We start from the raw sequence: 24,417 nt of genomic DNA, 5'->3' as shown, positions 1-24,417 counted from the left end.
TTATACCTCTGATGGCAAAGTATCAGTTGATGAGAGCCTCTTGTTATGGAAAAGGCGGCTAGGGTGGAAGGTTTACATACACAAAAAAAAGATCACGTTTCGGAATGGAATCATACAAATTATGCGAAGCCGGAACAGGGTACGTATGTAACATGATCTGGTATACCGGGCAAAACACAGAGCTTCTCTCCAAGGTTCTCAGAGTAGATATATTGAATATTTCAAAGCCTTCAAGGATTGTATTTACGTTGGCTGAGAACATTTTGAATCAGGGTTATCTTGTCGGCGTGGACAATTATTACAGCAGTCCAGAACTTTTCGATCTTCTGAGCAAATTCAATACAGACGCCGTTGGTACTGTACGAAGTAATCGAAAGAAACTTCCGAAAGAAGTTATGAAGCGGAATCTCAAGAAAGGAGAAGTATCCGTTTCGTATAGGAAAAAGTTGATAGCTCTCAAGTGGAGGGATAAGAGGGAAGTCTGTATGCTGAGTAGTATCCACGACAGCGAAATGAAGATGGTCTCAGATAGAAAAGGGGGGACAAAACAGAAACCCCTTGTATGCATTGATTACAATGATGTCATGGGGGGTGTTGATCTATCCGATCAATACATTGTTACTTATGCCACTACAAGAAAGAGACTGAAGAAATATTATCAAGAAATATTTAGGCATTTACTGGATCTAACGGTGTTCAACTCCTTCATAATACACAGGAAGAATGGAGGAAAGTACACTAATCTGCAATTCAGAATGGATCTTATCGAAGAAATTCTGGACAGTTATACAGGATCAACTTCTCAGGAGGCACTTCCTGTGCAAATCATACGGGCACATCCTCCAGCTCCGTCCATGAGATTCATGGATAGACATTTTCCTGAAATGAATCCCCCTTCTAAGTCAGGCAAAAGGAAGCACGAAAGCAAGAGGTGTGTGGTGTGTGCTTCCCAAAAGGAAAGGCGCGACACAATCTTTATGTGTCCGGATTGCAGAGTGCCCCTGTGTCCTGCTCCCTGCTTCCGTGTGTATCATACTCAACAACTGTAAAAGACATAACGCTGTGTAGACTGTAAATATTACCTGGAGTGCAGTGTAGTGTAGTGTAGTATATATAATCTCTGTGTGTCAGTTATAAATTATAGGTATACAAACTGGATCCCACAAAAGCGCTAACCACCATAACAGAAAATGTTGTGAGTGTTATAATTTATTCTATTCTCAATGTTTTAAGTTCATGTAAAATTGGTAAATCTACAATTTAAATGTACAAAATGTTTCTTTCCAGGCATACATTGTTAATAAACTGCTTAAAATATTTTGGTATAATTTGCTGTATAAACGAAATCCACAGTTTTGCTATTAGGAAGAAAAGAGCTCAGTATTATAGTGCGAAATAACTTAGTACGTTCTCGCATAAAGTATTGAAAAATTAAAATATTACAATTTTTCAACACTAAAATACACTATATTGAAGTAAATATTCTTGTTAGAGTCCTTCAGCAGTTTATTTTAGTCTTATATTGTTCTTAAGCAAGTAATTAAATATTTTCTTCAAGCAGGGAAATCGCTCCCTACCTAGGAGTGGGCCGGAGTGTACCGAGCTCCCCGCTTAACGGGTTAATGCGCTTAATTTCTATGATCGTAGAGACATCAGGCAAGGTTTTCGCATTGCCCATAGAGTGTAGAACGTTCATCGCAAGATGGTCAAATTATCATCTACAGACTGATAAGATACAAGGTCTTCATTAGGCTGTACAAAAATCACATTTTCGGCCAGTAGTGCAGATACGAGGTTTTTATGTTAAAAGTACCGGTTTACTGCATTCTTCTCTAGGACAGCTCTAAGTTCTTTCTGTTTTTAATTTCTTCATCATGGGAATGGCTTTCATTTGATATACTCTGATTGTATGTAAAAGTGAGTGGATATTTTGTTGCAGTTCCGGGTGGAGTCCATGATGTTGCGTTTAGCAAAGCCCTTGAATTATGTCCCTGTGTCACCCAGTATTCGTCAGAGGGCTCAGATGAGAGCACCAGAGAGCCTGCCCCTCATTATGGAGCCAGAGTCCAGGTTAGTCATCTTCTTTACTGTTTGTAACTAAAAATTGTTAAGTTAAAATAAAAATTACTAATGGTGGAAATTCCTTTCAGGTTCTATGTTGATCCTGTAATTGTTCTCGACTTCCAGAGCTTGTATCCATCTATGATTATTGCTTACAACTATTGCTTCTCTACTTGTCTTGGAAGAGTGGAACATTTAGGACAGTGAGTACTTGCTATATACGGAATTACTTTTTGACAAATTTTTGAATAAATTATAACTTACAATATTATGTCACAAAGGAATGGAGTGACTGGGATAGAAGTATGATAATGTAAGAACTTCAGGGTTATATGTCCTTGCCATCTGAATAAATCTAACCCAGATGAACAGAAGAAGTAGAAGAGGACTAAAACCATTGTGCCAAGGTTTCATTAAATTGCTACATTGAAATGAAATATAGGTAACTCCAGAATACCGTATTTACTTGCATTAGACCCCCCTTGTTTTCCCACTTTTACAGCCAAAAAAGTAAGGGGGGGTCCAATATGTGATAACTTCAAATTTTGTGCTGTAAACATATGACTTCTAGGCTATAAAGACCTATAAATTGTACATGGAAACATTCTACACTATTCTTCAACAAACTTAGCCTACCACACAGTAAACCTGATCACTGCTTTAATTTGAATTATTTTCGTCTTGTGCCGTTAACTTCCCTGCTACCAGCATGTCGTCATTCCAAATGACGCCATCTTCACTGCCATCTCGTCAGCCATGCACTGCAATCAAGAGCATTCGAGATCCTGTCCTATTGAAACTTTAAAAAATAGTCCAAACAGTGAGAATCTATTTGCAAATGGTTTCTGGAGATGGTCTCTGTTATTCCCAGTTGGTGTATGTGTAGCAGGAGCCACCCCTTCCAAAAAAGCCGTTCTGTAAATAGCGTGCCCAGTCACCAGAAGATAACAACTAGCGTATGTTACAAGTTGTACTTTCAAATGTAATACATAGTGCTTGGAAGCATTCTTTGGATAACTGCGGCTGTTGAAAGCCAGACCTTTATTTTTAAGCACAGTAGAAGTCCGTTATAACGAGTACAGCATATAACGAGAACCCCGTTATAACGTCAGTTTTTGTCTGTCCCTTCAGAATTCCTATATTAAACTGTGCATTATCCTTTGGCTACAGCGAGAGTTCTCACTGATGCATCCGTTATTACAAGCGATTAAGTGTGCGCGATTTTTTTCCGTTACTGACATTTATGCACCCAGTCATTATATTGCATGCGATCGATCATCTCCGGTATCATTTCCTCGCTATGTCCACTGGCGAGCTCTCTCATAGACATTTGAAGGCAATGTCGTAGTCGATTAGCAATGCCCGTCGACTGCTGTTCGCTAAAAGAAAATTCAAAATGAATGAGGATAACATGTTTTCGTAATAAATGTGTAAATAACGTGCCCGATAGCAATCGTTAACTCATTAGAAATGAAGGCTGAAGTAAACGATAGCTTAATTTTTAATGTTATATACTGAAATTAAGTAACAATGTGATACACCTCAAGGTACGGCAGAGTATATTCAGAGGATAGTTTATATTTTCTCGCATCTAGTTAAATTTCGGAAAGGCTATTCCCATGTAATTTTGTAGCGAGGAGGTTATCATTTCTCTACGTGTGCTTGAAATACGTTTTCATGATACATATACGGTTAGGTTAGGTGACGTTGTTTGAAGAAGAAAATTGGAACGTTTGCCACAGAAGCCTCTGAAGTGATACTATAACTTTTTCAGAATGAAATTAAACACACACTTTCACGTAGTATCGGATTCCGAAAAATAACAAACGAGCAATTCATAATGTGGATATCATCCACAAAAAAGGCAAGTTTTGAACAAAATTACTGCCGTTTCATACCAATTTTAATACGTATCTGGTTTTTTCCGACTTTTACAAAAAATCGCATATAATGACAATCCGCTATAGTGAGTAAATATTGCGTCATTATGAATTCTCACTATAACGGACTTCTACTATATATTTCATGCTTGTTCTCTACATTTATCACATCAGGATATACCCAAACAGCTATAATTGAGATAAGAGAGACCACATTGTTTTGGTTGGGTATTCAATCAAGTGCCCGGATAGTCCCAGAAGTTCCATGACGGAAAGTTAAACATAAAAAAACAGGAAAGCTTGCAGCATTTATGGATACTGTATCTACATGTGTAGTAGTAATTCGTTTTTATTATCTTAGTGTTAAATTTTGTATGTTCGTTGCCTCCATTTTGTTTATTAACGCATAGTATGTTTTATTTGGTGTCTCCAAAATCATAAAAGTAGTTAGTGGGGACGTAAAATCAATAACATTATTATTATTTGTTAGGTACTTTGATGAATAAAACAATTGTTATGATTGGATTGTTTTTATCACATTTTAAACCTACTTCTCTCCAAAAATGTATATTGGCCTGAGTTACGAGATATTAAATGATTATTTTGTTAATGATCTTGCCTGCTATATTAATAGCAAAAACTCCTTTCCTCATCCCGAGGTGGTGCAGCTCTTTTATAGGCATGCCCCCAATGGAAGGGAGCTACATGTACCATTTTTACCACATATCAACCTTCCTGCCATTCTTAAATCTCTGGCAGTACGGTACCGGGAATTGTACTCAGGCCACAAAGAATGGCAGCTAATTGTGCTAACCATTACACTGATAGATGTTCTTAACTACAAAACACAGACATATAGCATGACTGATGCGTGGGTCAGACACAAAACTATTCACCTATTTGTGCGACGTCATCTGAGGTGCAGTAGGCCTATGCTACGGAGGTGGACATTTCTTAACTGTGAAACGCAGATGTACCACATGACTTTGGCGCGGGTTGTATGTATGAAACTATTCACAAATGCTGCAGGAAGGCTTGTACCCGCTTCAAAGTGGAATTGTTGTTCTCTGATGAATTACGTCGGGGGTCCTTGCACGTTAGATTTATTTTCTCATTTTCTTTGTCTCAAAAAGACAGGGGGGTCTAATATGCAAGGGGGTCTGATACATACATAAGTAAATGTGGTATTTGGTCATATTTTAACAAATTGTGTTTACTTTCTTTGTTACTTCGAAACAACTATTGCAGAAGTATAGGTAGACAAATTCCCTATTATAAATAACTAATGCAATGTAATAATGGCCTGTATGTTTCTTTGTTATGTTAGGATCATTAAAAACAGTCAGCTGTCAGATATGTATCAACTTGTCTCTCTAAATAGATTACTTAATGAAATTTAATTATGAATATGATGTCTTAATGCAAGAATTCTTGAAATTCAGTTCTGTTCTACATTTTCTACAGGTCTGCACCATTTGAATTTGGCTGCACTCGTTTAAGAGTACCTCCTAGCAAGTTGAAAAATCTACTTGAGAAGATCAACATCTCACCATGTGGCGTAGCATTTGTTCAAAAGAGTGTGCGTCAGGGAGTCCTACCTCGCATGCTGGAAGAGATACTTGACACTCGCCTCATGGTATGGTGTCCTTTCTTTTGTTTTATTTTCCTCAACTCTCTATACTTTAGTTTCTTTATCAGTGCAGAGCTGTTTTCAATGTTTTCTGAAAAGTTTCAGGCCTTTTGCTTTCTCAGTGTAAAGAAACTAGTATCATCAGTTAATTGTTTGCCAGATTGTAGACATAGTGATATGCAGCCATCTCTTTTAGTTGAGGTTTCATTGGCTACATAGCTCATTTGGTTTGGTGCTAGTCTCCTTTCCTCAAGGTAGGAGGATGAATTTCCATCATAGTTGTTGGCCTTACAGGGTACTGAAGTACAATATACCCTTGTTAGTAAAATGACTGATGTGTTAAAGAATCTTCCTTCAGGGTAAATTTCCTAGCATCTTTCTTGGCTGATTGGTCAGCGTGGTGGCCTTCGGTTCAGAGAGCCTTGGGTTTGATTCCTGGCCAGGTCAAGGATTTTAATCTTAAATGGTTAGTTCTCTTGCCTGGGGGACTGGGTATTTGTGCTATGCCCAACATCCATGCAACACATATCACTATCCTTAAATCTTCCACTGCAATAACATGCAGTTCCCCATACATGGCAGTTACCGCCCAGCTTTGTCGTAGGGTCTGCCTTGCAAGGGCTGTGGCAGACTAGCAATAGCCATATGAACAAAAACAACAACAACAACAACAACTACTACTACTACTACTACTACTACTACTACTACTTTTGCCCAAATTATTAGGCAAATCAAGAGACAATCTTGGAAAGTTCTAATCAATTCAACAGAAGAAAATTACCACAAAACCAATTCTGGAGACTGTTACAAAATCTTTGGATGACAACTACAAAAATATGATCCCTCTATGCTAATGCTGAAAAATGAGGATGGAAAATGGAAAGCAAAAGCGTTCAATGAACTTCAAAACTGCAACGAACCCAAGGAACTTTTAAAAATGAACACAAACACCTCAATAAAGACCATACCTGAACACACAAACCTCCCAACAGCCCAAGAGGTCGAAGCAGCACTCAAGGAGTTGAAGTATTACATGACCTGCAGAGAAGACCGAGCTTTCGAGAAATGTGGAAATATGCCAGCGGCACAGTTTGGACCTCCCTACACTTTGTTCTAACAAAAATTTGGATAACATAAAAATTTCCTGAACATTGGATCATGGCTATAATTCACCTACTCCATGAAAAAGGAGACAAAAGCAATCCAGATAACTACAGAGGTATGTATCTCTTGGACTGCGCATACAAGATTCTCTCCAGAATCCTATAGGGTAGGATTAAAGAATAACTAGAGCAAGTATTAGGTGAATACCAGGGAGGCTGCTTCAGATCTTGGAGAAGCTGCACAGAACAGATCGTCACTTGAAAACTAGTCGTGGCATATTACACACAAAAAAAAAAAACAAGCCATCTTTGTGGACTTTAAGAAGGCATATGACTGTATCCATAGACCTTCAGTACTGAGAATCTTAACAAATTTGGGACTTCACCCAAAATTAATCAAATTGATAGAACTCATCTTAACCAACACAAACTCTAAAGTCAAGTTAAGAGAGGAATTTTCTAAGTCATTCCTCATAAAAATTGGTTTACAACATGCAAATTGCCTGTTCAGCTGTGTTTGGAATGTAGAAGGATAACCCAAAGATAACATAGCTTTAAACTGCCTGCGATTTGCTGATAACTTTGCTCTCATGTCCGGCAGTGGTCAGGAAGTCAGACAACAAGTTAAATCACTGTTAAATAGCGCAGAAAATTGGCCTCGGTATGTCCTTCAAATAGACAGAAATCATGTTAACTGGCATAGAAAAATTACAATAAATGAACACGAAATCATTGACAAATTTAATTATTTAGGAGAAATGATAACATATAACCTCAACAAAAAACAGACATGGCATAACAGAATAAATAAACTGACCAGAGCACAGTATATCACCAAGAACATATACAATGAAAAAGGCCTCTCAAAAGCCACAAAATTAAAACGCTATAAAATAGTTACACAACCAGAAATAATGTACGCAGGTAAAATCATTTTCAGAGCAACTAACACTGCACAAATAGACAGAATACTTGAGATTGAACTAATAATAATAATAATAATAGTAGTAGTAGTTACGGGGATACCCGTGGAGCAGAAAGAGGTTAAAGAAGGTGCCGGGGTGAATGGGTCTATCTATAATATCAGAATTAATTTAAAACTTGAACTGAAGGTTATATTTCTTCAAAAAACAACAAGTTAACAAATTTTCACTTAACGAACATAACATGTCAGGTACAGAAGCAATCTTGAGAACAAGGGTAGGAAAATCCAAGTTTAGTGAATTCTACAGATTCTGGGCTTCAAGCGCCTAGTTTTACACTTCCAGACATACCGGATCCAGTTTACAAAACTTTAACTCAAAACAAGGAATCATTTAGTCAAGGGCAGAAATCCCTTAATTCAAGAGCACTTGCTCCCAAAATACAATATCTAGCCTTCCAGAGGCATTTGTTACTCTTACAAAACTTTGAAAAAGAGCTAACAGGCTCTCAGTTTCTTACGGCCCACTCCAGGCAACATTACATCAAAATTTACAATCTCTGGCCTCGCAAGCCACACAAATTGAACTGGTTTTTTACATGGGGGTATCTAGTACCCAACCTACAGGGCCTTTACGAAAAAAGAACAGGGTAAATAAACGACCTGAACACAAACTCAATGGAGGCGTACACAGCGCTCCAAGATAATGAAAAAATTAAATCGTCAAACGTCAAACGCACTGTCAATTTTTACGCGCTGATTTTCGACCTTCAAACATGACGATTCGTTTAAAATGGTGTGTCTGTGTTGTAAACACTGCAGTGTTCAATAGTAGTTGGAAATTACAGATCTCTTTTAAAGTGTTTTAAGCGTTTCGGCATTTTACAGGAAGTGTTAAAGCATTTCACAGAACATTTAGAAGATCATGAATGTGGGAGACAACTTTGATGCTGAATTACTGTATATAGAATTATTGGAAAATCTGGGACCTGAACATGCAATTTCTGACTGTAATGATCATTTCTTCTCAGTGGATGACTTCAATTTTGTAACTACTATCGGATTTTTTATTATGGACACTCGAGTTTAGGCTTTAATTACAAACGACCCAATAGGCCTATTGCAATGCGAGTTATACCAATATTTTCGTTGTTTAGTTCTACATTAGCGTATATAAGACACATTGTTTTCGACGTTCATTAAATATTTTTTATTTGTGATTATAATAAATATTGCCCGAGTTTTTGGCTACTTCTCTAGGAAGAGCTCACTTAGGAATATATACTAGGAAAACTACTTGTCTGATGGTAATGAAATTTTTATATGTTATAACCACATGTATTTGTAGTATAATACTCAAGTTGCAATTTTTTTCAACCACCCCTAAAAAAGTTCTTATCATTTTTCTAAAGCAACTCTTTCTCAGTCCAGGATAAACGTACAACAGCAAACATGGGCTTGTTTTGAAGCACTCAGTCATGGTTATCAGAAACTACAACAACTGTAACCGTACAGTTTGGTACCGAATTTATAAAGAGTAATATTGAAAGGAGGTTTTGTGTACGCCGGACCGTGCGATTAACAGCAGGCCGGCTGGTGAAATCGGGCGCAGTGTTGCCGCGTTCAGTAGTAATACGCGCGCAACGAACACAGCTTTTCGTTTACTTTCAACCTTTAATTTTATTTCCTCATAAATTCCACTTCCCATCACCTTTTCTCATAAGGGCTTTGGACCTTCAAAGGCAAGTTTAAAAATGGTTGACTTCCTAATTTAGAAATATCACACTGTACAATTTTTACAAGAGTTATTTGCATTGTTATTTACATATATTTACTATATTTAATTCTATCAATTTTCTTCGTCTGAAAAATCACTGTGTTCCGATAAATCGGTGCTGCTGTCATTCATGTTGATTATGACTGGCTCGAAATAAGCGACGTTTTCAGACAGTCCATCTTTTTCCAAGTAGTAGTCTTCAATTATCTTAGCGTGTTTAATGCACTGTTTCCAGAGTTCAGGGGTGACGGTACGTAAGGCTTCTCGGCATAAAGCGTTAATTGCTTCCACACCTCTACCATTTTCTAATGTGTTAGCCATATTTGTTTTTGCTATTTATCCTTTTACGTAAGCCTTATGAGCTCGATTGGATTAAGCTCGCAATGGGCCACTGGTAACCAAACAAGCTGTACATATGGTCGAAGTCGTTTAGTCAGTTGTTCCAGCTTCTTTACCGGTGTTTGAAAATAAGGCCTGGCAAGGACAATCAGCTCTGATTTCGTTAATTTGTTATAATCGTCAACTCCAGGTGGTAGTGAAATATTCTTTGATGTTATCCAGGTTATAATTTCAGGTTTCAGCCATGACATGTTCGGGTTTTTAGATGAGGGATCGACCATCGTATGATATGGAGCTTGATCTATAACGACAGCCGACCTTTGAGGCAATAAACCCAGTACTTTCGTGAACCATTATTCATAATGATTTGAGTTCATCTCATTGTGGTAATCACCACTGCCTTTCTTGCCAATAAAGCAAAGTCCTGCACCGTCAAGAAATCCTTCTTCACTTCCGATGTGTAAAATTATGATGCGTTTCCCAGCTCCAGACGGTGTTTTGAACCCTCCATGTAATCTATAAATTTGCTGAATGTACCCTCTGTACAGATTATAGTTGTCAAAGTTGTTTTCTAAAGCTTCAACCACGTTTTCTTGCCACCCATATTTCATAGTATGGTTCTGTCCGCACCACGTCTCGTCTGTAAAGAAGATCTTGAAGCCCTGTGCTCTTAAGTCTCTAATTCGTCTAAGGTAGGTATTTCGGCCCGCAGCGTGTGTCACAGATTCCATTAGCACTGGTTTCCTGTTTAGTTTTTTGAATCGTAATCCCAAGCTTCGAACTACTTTCAAAAGCGTAGAAATTTACACATCAGGAAAATCCGGCATATTTTCTAACAGTTTCATTCGGAGGCTTTTAATTGTGGGAAATATCTTTTTCATATGAAAATCGTGCATATTTCTTCGTATTGTGCCCAAAGTAAAATCATCGAGATGGATTTTCGGACGCCCCGGTCTCACACACTGCTTCTTTCTTGACCTGGATGACGTATTTCCTTCATTCTCCTTTGAAGCGACTCCTACTCTCTTCACTGACGACAGAGATAATCCAAGACAATCTGCCACCTTCTTGTACACAGGGAACCTCCTGTCCCCTACTTTTCTCCCTCACATTGAAAGAAACAAATAGCACTCAAAATCATTGCAAGTTCACCCTCTGATAATGGCGGTCTCGGAGGCATCTTGAAGTGACGTGGCCAAAATGCAGAACATAGGACAACTGAAAATAGCTTGCGGATAAGCCAAGGTCATGGGCATTCCGTTGCACAACTGCCCGGGGCGAGTGTACTGTGTTCGTTGCGCGCGTGGTTACTACTGAACGCGGCAACACTGCACCCGTTATCACCAGCCGGCCTGCTGTTAATCGCACGGTCCGGCGTACACAAAACCTCCTTTCAATATTACTCTTCATAAATTCGGCACCAAACTGCACGGTTACAGTTATTGTAGTTTCTGATAACCATGACTGAGTGCTTCAAAACAAGCCCATGTTTGCTGTTATACGTTTATCCTGGGCTGAGAAAGAGTTGCTTTAGAAAAATGATAAGAACTTTTTTGGGGGTGGTGGAAAAAAATTGTAACTTGAGTATTACACTACAAATACATGTGGTTATAACATATAAAAATTTCATTACCATCAGACTAGTAGTTTTCCTTGTATATATTCGTAAGTGAGTGCTTCCTAGAGAAGAAGCCAAAAACCCGGGCAATATTTATTACAACCACAAATAAAAAATATTTAATGAACGTCGAAAACAATGTGTCTTATATACGCTAATGTAGAATTAAACAAGGAAAATATTGGTATAACTCGCATTGCAATAGGCCTATTGGTTCGTTTGTAATTAAAGCCTAAACTCGAGTGTCCATAATAAAAAATCCGACAGTAGGTACAGACTTTCCAAGAGAGTATTACTGAAACTTTTAGAGCAAATTGAAAATGGACTGGAATATCCTACTAATAGAAACCATCCGTTAACACCGATACAACAACTACTTTTAACTCTATGTTTTTATGCTACTGGTTCTTTTCAATTGGTACTAGCAGATGTGAATAGTGTATCTAAATCAACAATTTGTCGCTATATTAGGAAAGTTTCCGAAGCAATTGGTTCCTTGAGACCCCTCTATGTGAATTTTCTTGAAGGTGACGAAGCTCGTTCAGTTATTCGCAATCTTTATATGATAAGCAACTTCCCTGGAGTAATAGTTGCCATCGACTGCACACATATACCTATACTGTCTCCTGGTGGACATAATGCAGAAGTTTTCCGCAACAGAAAGTCCTATTTCTCAATTAATGTACAGACTATTTGTGATGCTAATTTACTAATAAGGAATATTGTTGCTAGATGGCCTTGATCGGTTCATGACAGTATTACTTTTGATAATTCTGAAATAAGAATGAAATTTGAGACAGGAAGAATCCAAGACGGACATCTCCTAGGGGATAATGGATATCGGTTTACACATTTTCTTCTTACGCCATTCTTAAATCCACGAAATCAAGGCGAGGAAAACTATAACAGAGCCCATATTAAGACAAGAAACACTGTTGAACGACAATATGGAGACAAAGGAGATTTCCGGCCTTATCACTGGGTTTAAAAACAACAGTAACAACTTTGTCTGTCATAGTGGCTACCATTGTGCTACATAATATTGCTATGCAAACAAAGGAAGATGAACCCCCGGAAGATGAAGTACTCCATCACTATCTAGAAGAAAAAAGACGACTTAACAGGAATTATTTAGTCTTTGAGGAAATTAATGTAGGCCTACCTGGCTTAGCTGATCAAGATGGTCCTCCAGTTATTAATCGGAACAGAATCGTTGAAAACCACTTCCGTTAAGACACTGCTTTAAAAGTGGAATACATTTAAAACACATGAGTTCTGTATCACTACTATTATATAAACAACCACACACTTTATTGTTTTCTATAGCACATAACAGGCAATATTTAATGTGACTGTATGTTTGTTACTAATAGGTCATTGGTTAATGTTACTTAAGTTTATAGGTTAATACATTCGTAGAACATTATTACATTATTATTATTATTATTATTATTATTATTATTATTATTATTATTATTATTATTATTATTATTATTATTATTATTATTATTATTATTATTATTATTATTATTATTATTATTATTATTATTATTATTATTATTATTATTATTATTATTATTATTATTATTATTATTATTATTATTATTATTATTATTATTATTATTATTATTATTATTATTATTATTATTATTATTATTATTATTATTATTATTATTATTATTATTAAATTTAGTCTATTGTTTCTTCAAATAAAAGGAAAGTTTTGCCTCTAGCACTGCACTTCTCAGTTTTTCATTTTCTTGCTTAATTTTTTCGTTTTTTTTTTTTTTTTTTCCATGTGTATTAAGGCTAGTTCGTTATGCCTTAATTGCAGCATGTCTAATTCTTGCTTGCAGAGATCCCTTTTTACTTCTGTCAATTCAATAACTTTTTCACGAGCTTTCAATGTTTCTGATTTCTTTGTCTTCTTAAAAGAAGGCCAGTTTCTTGATGCCCACGATATCTTGCTACCGCTAGTTGATGGTGGAAGGTCATGGATTGTATTCGGGACCGTTTCTTCACTGGTAGGAATAAGGATCTCTGTACTAGTTTCTTCTTCAAACGTCACCAGTACATTGCATGGTTCAATAGTGTTGCTACTGGATGTGTTTAGGCCTATGTATGCGGAATCGCTATCCAAGTTGTTGGGAAGAGGCTCTTCTTGGTCCCTGATTATTTCTAGGAGTTGTGATGATGTTTGGTCTAATGAAGGGGTTACAGCAACTCCACCTCCAGTTTTAAACATATTCACCTTATCCTGGCAGCCTTTTTGCTTAGCCCTTCTTTTGAAGTTGTCATAAAACATTTTCAGTTGTTTCACTGACCTCTTACAAACTTATTAATGAGAATTAAAACAATTTGCAAGTTTTATCCACACTTTCTGTTTATCACGCAACGTTATGCCATCGGTTTTCTTGTTTTCGATTGTCTCTTTCCTTTCGGCAAAAAGACTCACGAACAAACTCTTCTCGTCTTCAGAGAATTTGGATCCTCTCTTCTTTGACAAAATATTATTATTATTATTATTATCTTCCATTTTTGAGACCACTCTTACAACAGAAAATTAAATTACAAAACAAGTCTATTTTCAACCACGGCTCAGTACTTCAATTATTAATCGAGAAATGGCAATCAGAACTTACGATAAAACTCGATATATCGCGATATGCGAGATCCTGTCAAAATAAACGGAGCGTCTATTCCAGCTTACTAGTGATGATGAAATGTAAAAGGTTTTGACGAAGCGTCAAAAAGAAACAGGTCATCATTTTTGATAGGCGTCAAGCATATTAGGACGAAGCTTGGTGAAACCGGCCATAAATCTTTCTACCCTCTTTTCATTACAGTTTTTCACCTAACTTCATTCAATTATTTCTACATTTCAAGCTACAGCAAACAACAAGCAAGAACGTTCCCATTTGACTATCAGTACAAGAGACAATAATCACTTTAGCTAGCATAGACTTACATGGCAACACTCAGTTGGGAATCTTTCATTACTTCTTCAACAAAAATAAGAAGACTATGGATTCACTTCATAACCCCAGGCAGAAACCTTTTCCTGTGCAACCACCAGTCACTCAATGCTACATTCCTCCCTCCCCACCCTTCCTCAAAGCCTCACAGCAAGACATTCTACCGCCCTACCTAGATCTGGCGCCGTGTTCTTTGATTATTTATGTGGTCTTTATTTATCTCTCACCCAGAAAACTGAGAATTTACTGTAATTTGAATTATGTTCCAGTTTTTTCAGTCTTGCTATTGGATACTTTCAGGTGAAGAAGTCCATGAAGGAGCACAAAGACAACAAAACACTTCAACGAGTTCTACATTCTCGACAACTTGGCCTAAAACTTATAGCCAATGTCACATATGGCTATACTGCAGCTAATTTTTCAGGAAGGATGCCATGTATAGAGGTAAAGTTTTTGCATTTACAGTATCTGTAAATGCTTGTTAGTTAATTACTGTATTTACTTGTGTATTAGACCGCCTCGCGTATTAGACATCCCCTGGCTTTTTGAGACAAAGAAAATTAATAAAATAAATCTCGCATACAAGACCTCCCCCCCCCCTAAGTAATTCATCAGAGGAGAGCAACGATTCTTCTTCAGAGTGGGTACAAGCCTTACGTCACACAAATGTGTGAATAGTTTCATCTGTATGACCCGCGCAATGAAAACCTTTGTCAAATTCACATGGTACATCTGTGTTTTGTAGTTAAGAAATGTCCGCCTCCGTAGTGAAGGCCCACTGCAGCTCTGATGACGTCGCACACATAGTGAATAGTTTTGTGACCGACCCGTGCAATGCAAGCTTGTGGCACCTCTGATGACATCAAGCAAATTTGTGACTAATTTCATCCGTACGACCCGTGCAATGAAAACGTGCATCAAAGTCATGTGGTACATCTGTGTTTCATAGTTAAGAAATATCTGCCTCCATAGTGTAGGCCTACTGCAGCTCTGGTGACTTTGCACTAATAAGTAAATAGTTTTGTGTCCAACCTGCGCATTGCAACCACACATCAGTCGTTATATGTCTGTGTTTTGTAGTTAAGAATATCCGCCAGCATAACAGCACAATTAGTTGCCGTTCTCAGTGGGGGCCTTAGTTTGATTCCCAGTACTGTACTGCCAGAGATTTAAGAATGGCAGAAAGGTTGATATTCGGTAAAAATGGTATGTGCAGCTCCCGTCCATTGGGGGCTTGCCTACAGAGAGCTGCACCACCTGAGGATGAGAAAATGAGTTTACTTTGGTTAAGAAATATTCACGATTGTTGCTATTAATATAGCAGGCGAGATCATTAACAATGTGATAATTTAATATCTCGTAACTCAGGCCAATATACGTCATTTTTGAAGAGAAGTAGGTTTAAAACATGATAATAACAATCCAATCATAACGATTTTTTTATTTGTCAGCGTACATAACAAATAATAATATTATTGATTTTACATTCTCACTAACGACTTTTATGATTTTCGGAGATGCCAAACAAAACATACTATCCATTAATTTAAAAAGTGGAGACAACGTATGTACGAAATTATGAAATGAAATGGCGTATGGCTTTTAGTGCCAGAAGTGCCCGAGGACATGTTCGGCTCGCCAGGTGCAGGTCTTTTGATTTGACACCCGTAGGCGACCTGCGCGTGTTGATGAGGATGAATTGATGACGAAGACGACACATGCATCCAGCCCCCGTGTCAGCGAAATTAACCAATGTTAGTTAAAATTCCCGACCCTGCCGGGAATCAAACCCGGAACCCCTGTGACCAAAGGCCAGCACGCTAACCATTTAGCCATGGAGTCGGACGTACGAAATTAAACACTATAATAATAAAAAGCAATAGCGCCACACCTGTAGGTATCTATAAATGTGGTAAGCTTTCCTGTTATTTATGTTTATTCTTTCCATCCTGGAACTTCTGGCACTATCCAGGCACTTAATAGCATACCTAACATAACAATGCGGTCGCTCTTATCTCAATTACAACTGTTTAAGTAAATTCTGATGTGGTAAGTGTAGAGAACAAGCATGAAATATACTTAAAAATAAAAGTCTGACTTTCAACAGCCGCAGTTACCCAAAGAATGCTTTCAGGCACTATGTATTACACTCGGAAGTACAATTCGTAATATACGCTAGTTATCAGCTGGTGGAAGGGCACACTTTCTGCAGCACGGCGTTATTCGGAAGGGGTGGCTTCTGCTACAAATACTTATTATTATTATTTAGCGTATGATGCTTACAAGACAATAAGAATTACAATAAATTATATTGTTACATATATACAATTTACAGCATTAGGACCATCTTTTAAATATGGATAGAAAGGTCTGCAATTCATCTAATACCTTCTGGAGATGCTGAGCGGAGTTCATCCAAGGAGCCGGGATATGTACGTAGAGGGCACTCCTGCACAATATGCTTGATGGTTTGCAATTCAAAACCACAATCACATTGGGGAGAATTTATCCAAACCCATTGATATAGGGCTGCGCCAGTTCGACCAGTACCACATCGAATCCTGTTTAACCTTGACCAGACAGTCCGAGGTAAATTAAAGCCAGCAAGCCATGTAATGGGGTCACTGATTGAAAGTAGGCCATGAGGTGTCGAGTTTAACCATTCATCTCTCGAAGCATTTCGGACGTTGCTTCACGTCCGTAGGTAAAACCGTAAATTGCCCTACACGTGTCCCCCGGGTGGTGCTAAGAAAGCAACAGTGATAAGATTCTGCCGTACTGCACCATGGGGCCTCACGGCCATGACAGTAGAAATAAGACCAAAAGTCCTTCTAAGGACTCAGCATTCAATATTCGGACCCTGGGCCCTCAATTAACTATTTGTCAGCTTAACATCGAGGGCATTAGTAGAGCTAAGTATAGTAAATATCTATCCAAGATACTCGAGGAACAGTCAGTAGATGTATTGGCACTGCAAGAAACCCACACAGATGATATTCAGCTGTCTAATAGGGGTAAAATTTCGGGATACAAGATTGCGACAGAACTACATTACCCAAAATATGGTATTGCTATCTATATTAACCCTTTGAGAGTCAGGTTTCTTAGTCCACTGCACACCCCAAAATTTAGGTTATTGCACATGTTTGCAAAACAACCCTCAGGAGGCATTATATTTTAATGAAACAAATGAATTTAACATAGTATGTTAAAAAGACATCAAACAACTAGTTTGAGTACAAAAATTGTGAAACATCATATTTAGTAATGTTTTTTAGTATGATAATCCTCAAAACAAGGTACAGGGAACAATTTTTTACTTGCTTACTTAATCTGCTTACCCTCCAGGGTTGATTTTCCCCTCGGACCCATCTCTACCACCTCAAGGGCAGTGTCCTGGAGCGTGAGACATTGGGTTGGGGGATGAAACTAGGGAGAATGACCAGTACCTCACTCAGGAGGCCTCGCCTGCTATGCTGAACAGGGGCCTTGGTGGGGGATGGGAAGATTAGAAAGGATAGGCAGGGAAGAAGGAAGGAAGCGGCCATGGTCTTAAGTTAGGTACCATCCCGGCATTTGCCTGGAGGAGAAGTGGGAAACCGCGGAAAACCACTTCCAGGATGGCTGAGGTGGGAATCGAACCCACCTCTACTCAGTTGACCTACCGAGGCTGAGTGGACCCTGTTCCAGCCCTCGTACCACTTTTCAAATTTAGTGGCAGAGCCGGGAATCGAACCCGGGCCTCTAGGGGTGGCAGCTAATCACACTAACTACTACACCACAGAGGCGGACAACAATTTTTTGAAAATATCAATTTCTGAAGAATTTTTCGTCAGTGAAACATTCTGAATTCCTGACTTACTGCCATTGAAGCTAAAGCGGTTGACGTGAATTGGTTAGTTATAGTCTCGTCTTCTCAAACTCTGTGATTACTAGGTGCTTTATTTATGTTCGTTCGCTTCGGACGTGGTGGCTGTAAGACCTCAACCTCACTTTCATTTACGTCTTCGCCACTTGAATTATTTCCAGATATACCTCCTACATCGTCTTCATCACTATCTTCAAATACTGAACAGTTACTTTCAGTATTCATAAGAATTTCACGAATTCTATCATCGCTTGTAAGCAAGTCAGCTCAACTTCGCGCAGCCATGTTCAACTGTTTGCAATTGACTCGCTACAGCTGAAGACATCCGCTTAAAAACATTTCATTTCCAGTGCTCCCCATGGTGATAACAATAACCTAATGACTTCAAAATATAGCCAACAGATGTAGGAAGTTATCCATTTTTCAATCGTTGTCCAAAGACATACAGTTACGAAGATATATCACTTCAAATTGCGACACGCAATATATTGCGCCGTAACCACAGCGGCACTTACCGCTACACGCAATATATTGCGCCGTGACCTTCAAAGGGTTAAGAGTGATATTGAAGACTACACAGTCTTGCCATCTGATATATGTCAGGATATCTTCTCAGCTTCCATTAAGATACAGGATGTTACCATCATAAATGTCTATAAGCCTCCAATGGTCTGCTGGCCAGATCCTGTCACCATTGTACCTGATGAAGATAGTATAATACTTGGTGATTTTAACAGCCATCATACTTCTTGCTTATATGACAGAAATGATGAAAATGGGGATAAGTTGTTTGAATGGATGGATATAAATAATCTCACACTGATATTTGATGCTAAAGATCGCGGCACATTTCATTCTGCTCGGTGGAACCAGAACTATTCTCCTGATCTTTGCTTTGTCTCGCAGGGCCTGATGACTCTAACATCACAAATCCGAAGACAAGTTCTGAAGGACTTTCCACGCAGCCAGCACAGACCAATAATTTACAACATCGGTATGCATATCCCTGTAATAAGAGCTGTACCCCAACCTCGCTGGAACTTCCAAAAAGGTGACTGGGATATGTACGCAAGATATACATATGCTAATATTAGATGGGTGCAGCCAAACCCCTGAGAACTATGACCGGTTCGTTGCTTAATCAAATCTGCTGCCAAAAGAAGTATCCTTAGAGGTTTTAGGAAAGACTATGTCCCCAGTTGGAATGAAGAAACAACTTGCCTAAGCTGTGAATTTGAACAAGACAGTACTCATGAAAAAGCAGTTGAACTTCTGGAATCCTTAGACAATGCTAGAAGGGAGAAATGGACCAAGACTGTTGAAACCTTGAACTTTACTCACTCAGATAGGAAAGCATGGTCCCTCATACGAAAATTGGACCCAACATCTACACCATCAAGAAAGAATTCATGTTTCAATGTAGAATCGATAGCTAACCACCTCTTTTCTACATCTAAGACTGTAGGACACAAGAAGTTCAGTAGAAAGATATGATTGGAATTCAATCAGTTAAAACATGAAGTCAACCACATCCAGTGTACTCACAGCCATTCACTTTAGAAGAGATACAAAAGGGTTTAGATGGTCTCCAGACTGGCAAAGCAGCAGGATTTGATGGTGTTTATCCAGAGTTCCTTAAGAAGTGTGGCCCAGCAACCAAGCAATGGCGTACGACATTCTTCAGCTCCATTTTGAACTCAGGATGTCTGATGATGGTGGTGGTGGTGGTGGTGGTGATTATTGTTTTAAGAGGAAGTACAACTAGGCAACCATCCTCTATATAACACTAATCAGAGGGAGAAATGGAAGGGATCCGACACTTCGAAAAATGAAGATATTGGTCAAAGAAAGACAAGGGCCACGAAGGGCGTGAAAATGAAAGACTTCCTAGCCCTCGCAAACCTAATAACGTCGGGGTCGGAAAAGAACAAGAGTTGACCAAGAGAGGTCGGATAGGATAGATGAAAGTGAGGAGCCTGGCACAAGTAAGTGGAAGCAATGCCAGGACTCAGCTGAGGACCCCGTGGTCGCCAATCCACGCTCCAAAGCCCTGAGGCCCCTTTTAGTCACCTCTTATGACAGGCAGGGGATACAGTGGGTGTGATTCTACTGCCCCCACCCACAGGGGGATCAGGATGTCTGCCTCCATCTTTCAAGAAGGCCAAAATTATTGCAATATTAAAACCAGGGAAGGATCCAATGATACCTCAAAGCTACAGACCAATTTCGTTACTTAGTGTCACCTACAAACTACTTGAAAGGCTCTTACTGAATAGAATTGCTCCTGCAATTGAGTCATTGATTCCTGTTGAACAAGCTGGATTTCGCCAAAAACGAGACTGCAGCGATCAAGTTCTTGCCCTGTCTTCCTAACTAGAAGTTGGTTTTGAGAAGAAGCTCAAAAGTGTTTCTGCTTTCCTGGATCTCTCAGCAGCCTATGACACAGTCTGGAGAAGAGGAATTCTCCTCAAACTTATCCTTGTCTTAAAATGGTCACACATTGGTAATATGCTGAGTAACAGGCTATTCCAAGTTTTAACTGAAAATGTTAGGAGCAGGTTCCATACAATCAATAATGGTTTACCGCAGGGATCCGTCCTATCCCCTCTGCTATTCAACTTGTATATGCTCACGATCTACCCAAAACTCTATCTCGCAAATTCATTTATGCAGATGATATAAATCTTACAGTTAAAGCTACCACCTTTGATGAAGCTGAGGATATATTAAATGCATATCTTTGGAAGATGGATGAGTACTTCAGAAACTGGCAGCTGCAGCCTCAAAATCTGAGGTTGCCACATTTCACCTTAGTCACCTGCCAGCAAACTATCATCCTAGAGTGAAGTTTAGGAATCAATACATAAAGTACAATAGCTGTCCTAAGTACTTAGGTGTGACATTGGATAGGACATTGATCTACCAAAATCATATTGGAAAAACGGCTGCAAAACTGAAAAGTCGTAATAACATGCTTAGTTGGTTAGCTGGAACATCATGGGGTGCTGACGCCTGTACACTCAGGACTACTGCTTTGGCTGTTGTATATTCCCCAGGTGAATATTGTGCAGGCATTGGGTTAAATAGCTCTCACTGCCATCTAGTGGATATTCAACTTCGCCAAACAATGCGGATCACTCCCTCCTAGTGGTTGGCTGTACTATGTAACACCAATATAATGGTCCGTTATTGGACGTTATAAATTTTCCAGCTAACTCATTGTTGGTTGCCTGCGTTTCGCCCTCGTGTGCTAAGTTAGGCTCATCAGTTGGGACTTAGCACACCACCCAAGACGCAAGGCTAGTGCATACCGTGGAGGCCACTGCATAGGCTACTTGAAGCCACCAGCAGTGCCAATGCACTATGAGAGCTATGTCTCATTTCCAAAATTTGATGCCTGCCTGGCCATCAGATAATACAGATGTTGATTCCCAAAGGGAATTTAAAATATTTGTCCCGAATGAGTAAATTTATAATACCAATATAATGGTCCGTTATTGGACATTATAAATTTTTCAGCTAACTCATTGTTGGTTGCCTGCGTTTCGCCCTCGTGTGCTAAGTTAGGCTCATCAGTTGGGACTTAGCACACCACCCAAGACGCAAGGCTAGTGCATACCGTGGAGGCCACTGCATAGGCTACTTGAAGCCACCAGCAGTGCTAATGCACTATGAGAGCTATGTCTCATTTCCAAAATTTGATGCCTGCCTGGCCATCAGATAATACAGATGTTGATTCCCAAAGGGAATTTAAAATATTTGTCCAGAATGAGTAAATTTATAATACCAATATAACGGTCCGTTATTGGACATTATAAATTTTCCAGCTAACTCATTGTTGGTTGCCTGCGTTTCGCCCTCGTGTGCTAAGTTAGGCTCATCAGTTGGGACTTAGCACACCACCCAAGACGCAAGGCTAGTGCATACCGTGCATACCAAGAATGAGTTAGCTGGAAAATTTATAATGTCCAATAACGGACCATTATATTGGTATTATAAATTTACTCATTCGGGACAAATATTTTAAATTCCCTTTGGGAATCAACATCTGTATTATCTGATAGCCAGGCAGGCATCAAATTTTGGAAATGAGACATAGCTCTCATAGTGCATTGGCACTGCTGGTGGCTTCAAGTAGCCTATGCAGTGGCCTCCACGGTATGCACTAGCCTTGCGTCTTGGGTGGTGTGCTAAGTCCCAACTGATGAGCCTAACTTAGCACACGAGGGCGAAACGCAGGCAACCAACAATGAGTTAGCTGGAAAATTTATAATGTCCAATAACGGACCGTTATATTGGTATTATAAATTTACTCATTCGGGACAAATATTTTAAATTCCCTTTGGGAATCAACATCTGTATTATCTGATGGCCAGGCAGGCATCAAATTTTGGAAATGAGACATAGCTCTCATAGTGCATTGGCACTGCTGGTGGCTTCAAGTAGCCTATGCAGTGGCCTCCACGGTATGCACTAGCCTTGCGTCTTGGGTGGTGTGCTAAGTCCCAACTGATGAGCCTAACTTAGCACACGAGGGCGAAACGCAGGCAACCAACAATGAGTTAGCTGGAAAATTTATAATGTCCAATAACGGACCGTTATATTGGTATTATAAATTTACTCATTCGGGACAAATATTTTGAATTCCCTTTGGGAATCAACATCTGTATTATCTGATGGCCAGGCAGACATCAAATTTTGGAAATGAGACATAGCTCTCATAGTGCATTGGCACTGCTGGTGGCTTCAAGTAGCCTATGCAGTGGCCTCCACGGTATGCACTAGCCTTGCGTCTTGGGTGGTGTGCTAAGTCCCAACTGATGAGCCTAACTTAGCACACGAGGGCGAAACGCAGGCAACCAAGAATGAGTTAGCTGGAAAATTTATAATGCCAATAATGGACCATTATATTGGTATTATAAATTTACTCATTCGGGACAAATATTTTAAATTCCCTTTGGGAATCAACATTTGTACTATGTAACATCGCTCCACTCCATCTTAGGAGACAGCAAGCTCTTATTCACCTGTGGTGTAGGATCTTGGAAAATGCTACACATACTGGGAATAACAGACACCATCTCCAGAAAGCATTTGCGAATAGATTCTCACTGTTTGGACTCTATAATCGGGAACAAAACTATTTTTAAAAGTTTCAAAGAGATGGGATCTCGAATGCTCTCGATGGCAGTGCATGGCTGATGAGATGGCAGTGAAGATAATGTTATCCTGATTAAATATTGTACCTGCCGGGCTGAGTGGCTCAGATGATTGAGGCGCTGGCTTTCTGACCCCAACTTGGCAGATTCGATCCTGGCTCAGTCCGGTGGTATTTGAAGGTGCTCAAATACGCCAGCCTCGTGTCGGTAGATTTACTGGCATGGTTTTCCGTGGTCTCCCATTTTCACACCAGGCAAATGCTGGGGCTGTACCTTAATTAAGGCCACGGCCGCTTCCTTCCAACTCCTAGGCCTTTCCTATCCCATCGTCGCCATAAGACCTATCTGTGTCGGTGCGACGTAAAGCCCCTAGCAAAAAAAATATTTACTGGCACGTAAAAGAACTCCTGCGGGACTAAATTCCGGCACCTCGGCTTCTCCGAAAACTGTAAAAGAGTAGTTAGTGGGGCGTAAAGCAAATAACATTATTATTATTAAATATTGGACTAAATATCTGGGTATTGCAATGGATAGAAAACTACAACTGTCGTGTAAAACTACAGCACACGCTTATTTTTAAAAAAAGTCTTTGCGAAACATGTGGAAATTCCAGTCACTAAAATGATATCCCATGCCACGCAAGTTTTATAACATTATAAGGATGTAGAAATGATGCAAATATTTCGTGCAACTCATTTCAGAGGAGAGATGTGTTCATTGCGATGTCCAGGAACCCATCAGCCCATCCCCGGAAGTGCATTTACTTTACTTTTATGACCTAACGAAAAGTGGCACATGGCATTTTCCATTGCTGAAGTAAATTACTAGCTCAAGTAGGTATTGGCTGGTGTAAAATGCGTTGTGATGTAATTCGCAGGAATGATGAGAATTACATTCTGTTACCAACCCCTGCAGGATAAAAGCACAAGGAAATGGAATGTTTAAAGGAAAGTAGTCCACATAGAATACGCTGCTATTGCCCCAGACCAATCTCTGTCATGAGAACAGTTGCCCCATTGGGGCTATACTCCCGTCGAGAGGCCTTTATCTACGGCCATGGCGCGTATCACATCGAAGAAAGCATC

The 24,417-nt window shown here is 39.2% G+C and overlaps 1 protein-coding gene across 1 annotated transcript in view; it reads left to right on the top strand.

The window, feature by feature from the left end:
* The window catches only part of PolZ1 (DNA polymerase zeta catalytic subunit), a 409,350-nt gene that overhangs the window by 316,850 nt on the left and 68,083 nt on the right, over positions 1-24,417 (top strand). Inside the window, exons 22-25 of the mRNA XM_067138984.2 lie at positions 1,940-2,070; positions 2,151-2,264; positions 5,406-5,577; positions 14,606-14,749. Of these exons, the coding sequence (XP_066995085.2) occupies positions 1,940-2,070; positions 2,151-2,264; positions 5,406-5,577; positions 14,606-14,749 (561 nt within the window). The remainder of the gene's footprint in view (positions 1-1,939; positions 2,071-2,150; positions 2,265-5,405; positions 5,578-14,605; positions 14,750-24,417) is intronic.

This window comes from Anabrus simplex, chromosome 1 (assembly GCF_040414725.1).
Source record: "Anabrus simplex isolate iqAnaSimp1 chromosome 1, ASM4041472v1, whole genome shotgun sequence".
Classification (NCBI taxonomy): domain Eukaryota; kingdom Metazoa; phylum Arthropoda; class Insecta; order Orthoptera; family Tettigoniidae; genus Anabrus; species Anabrus simplex.
Note: the sequence above shows the minus strand (reverse complement) of the source record. Positions and strands in the feature narration are given on the sequence as shown.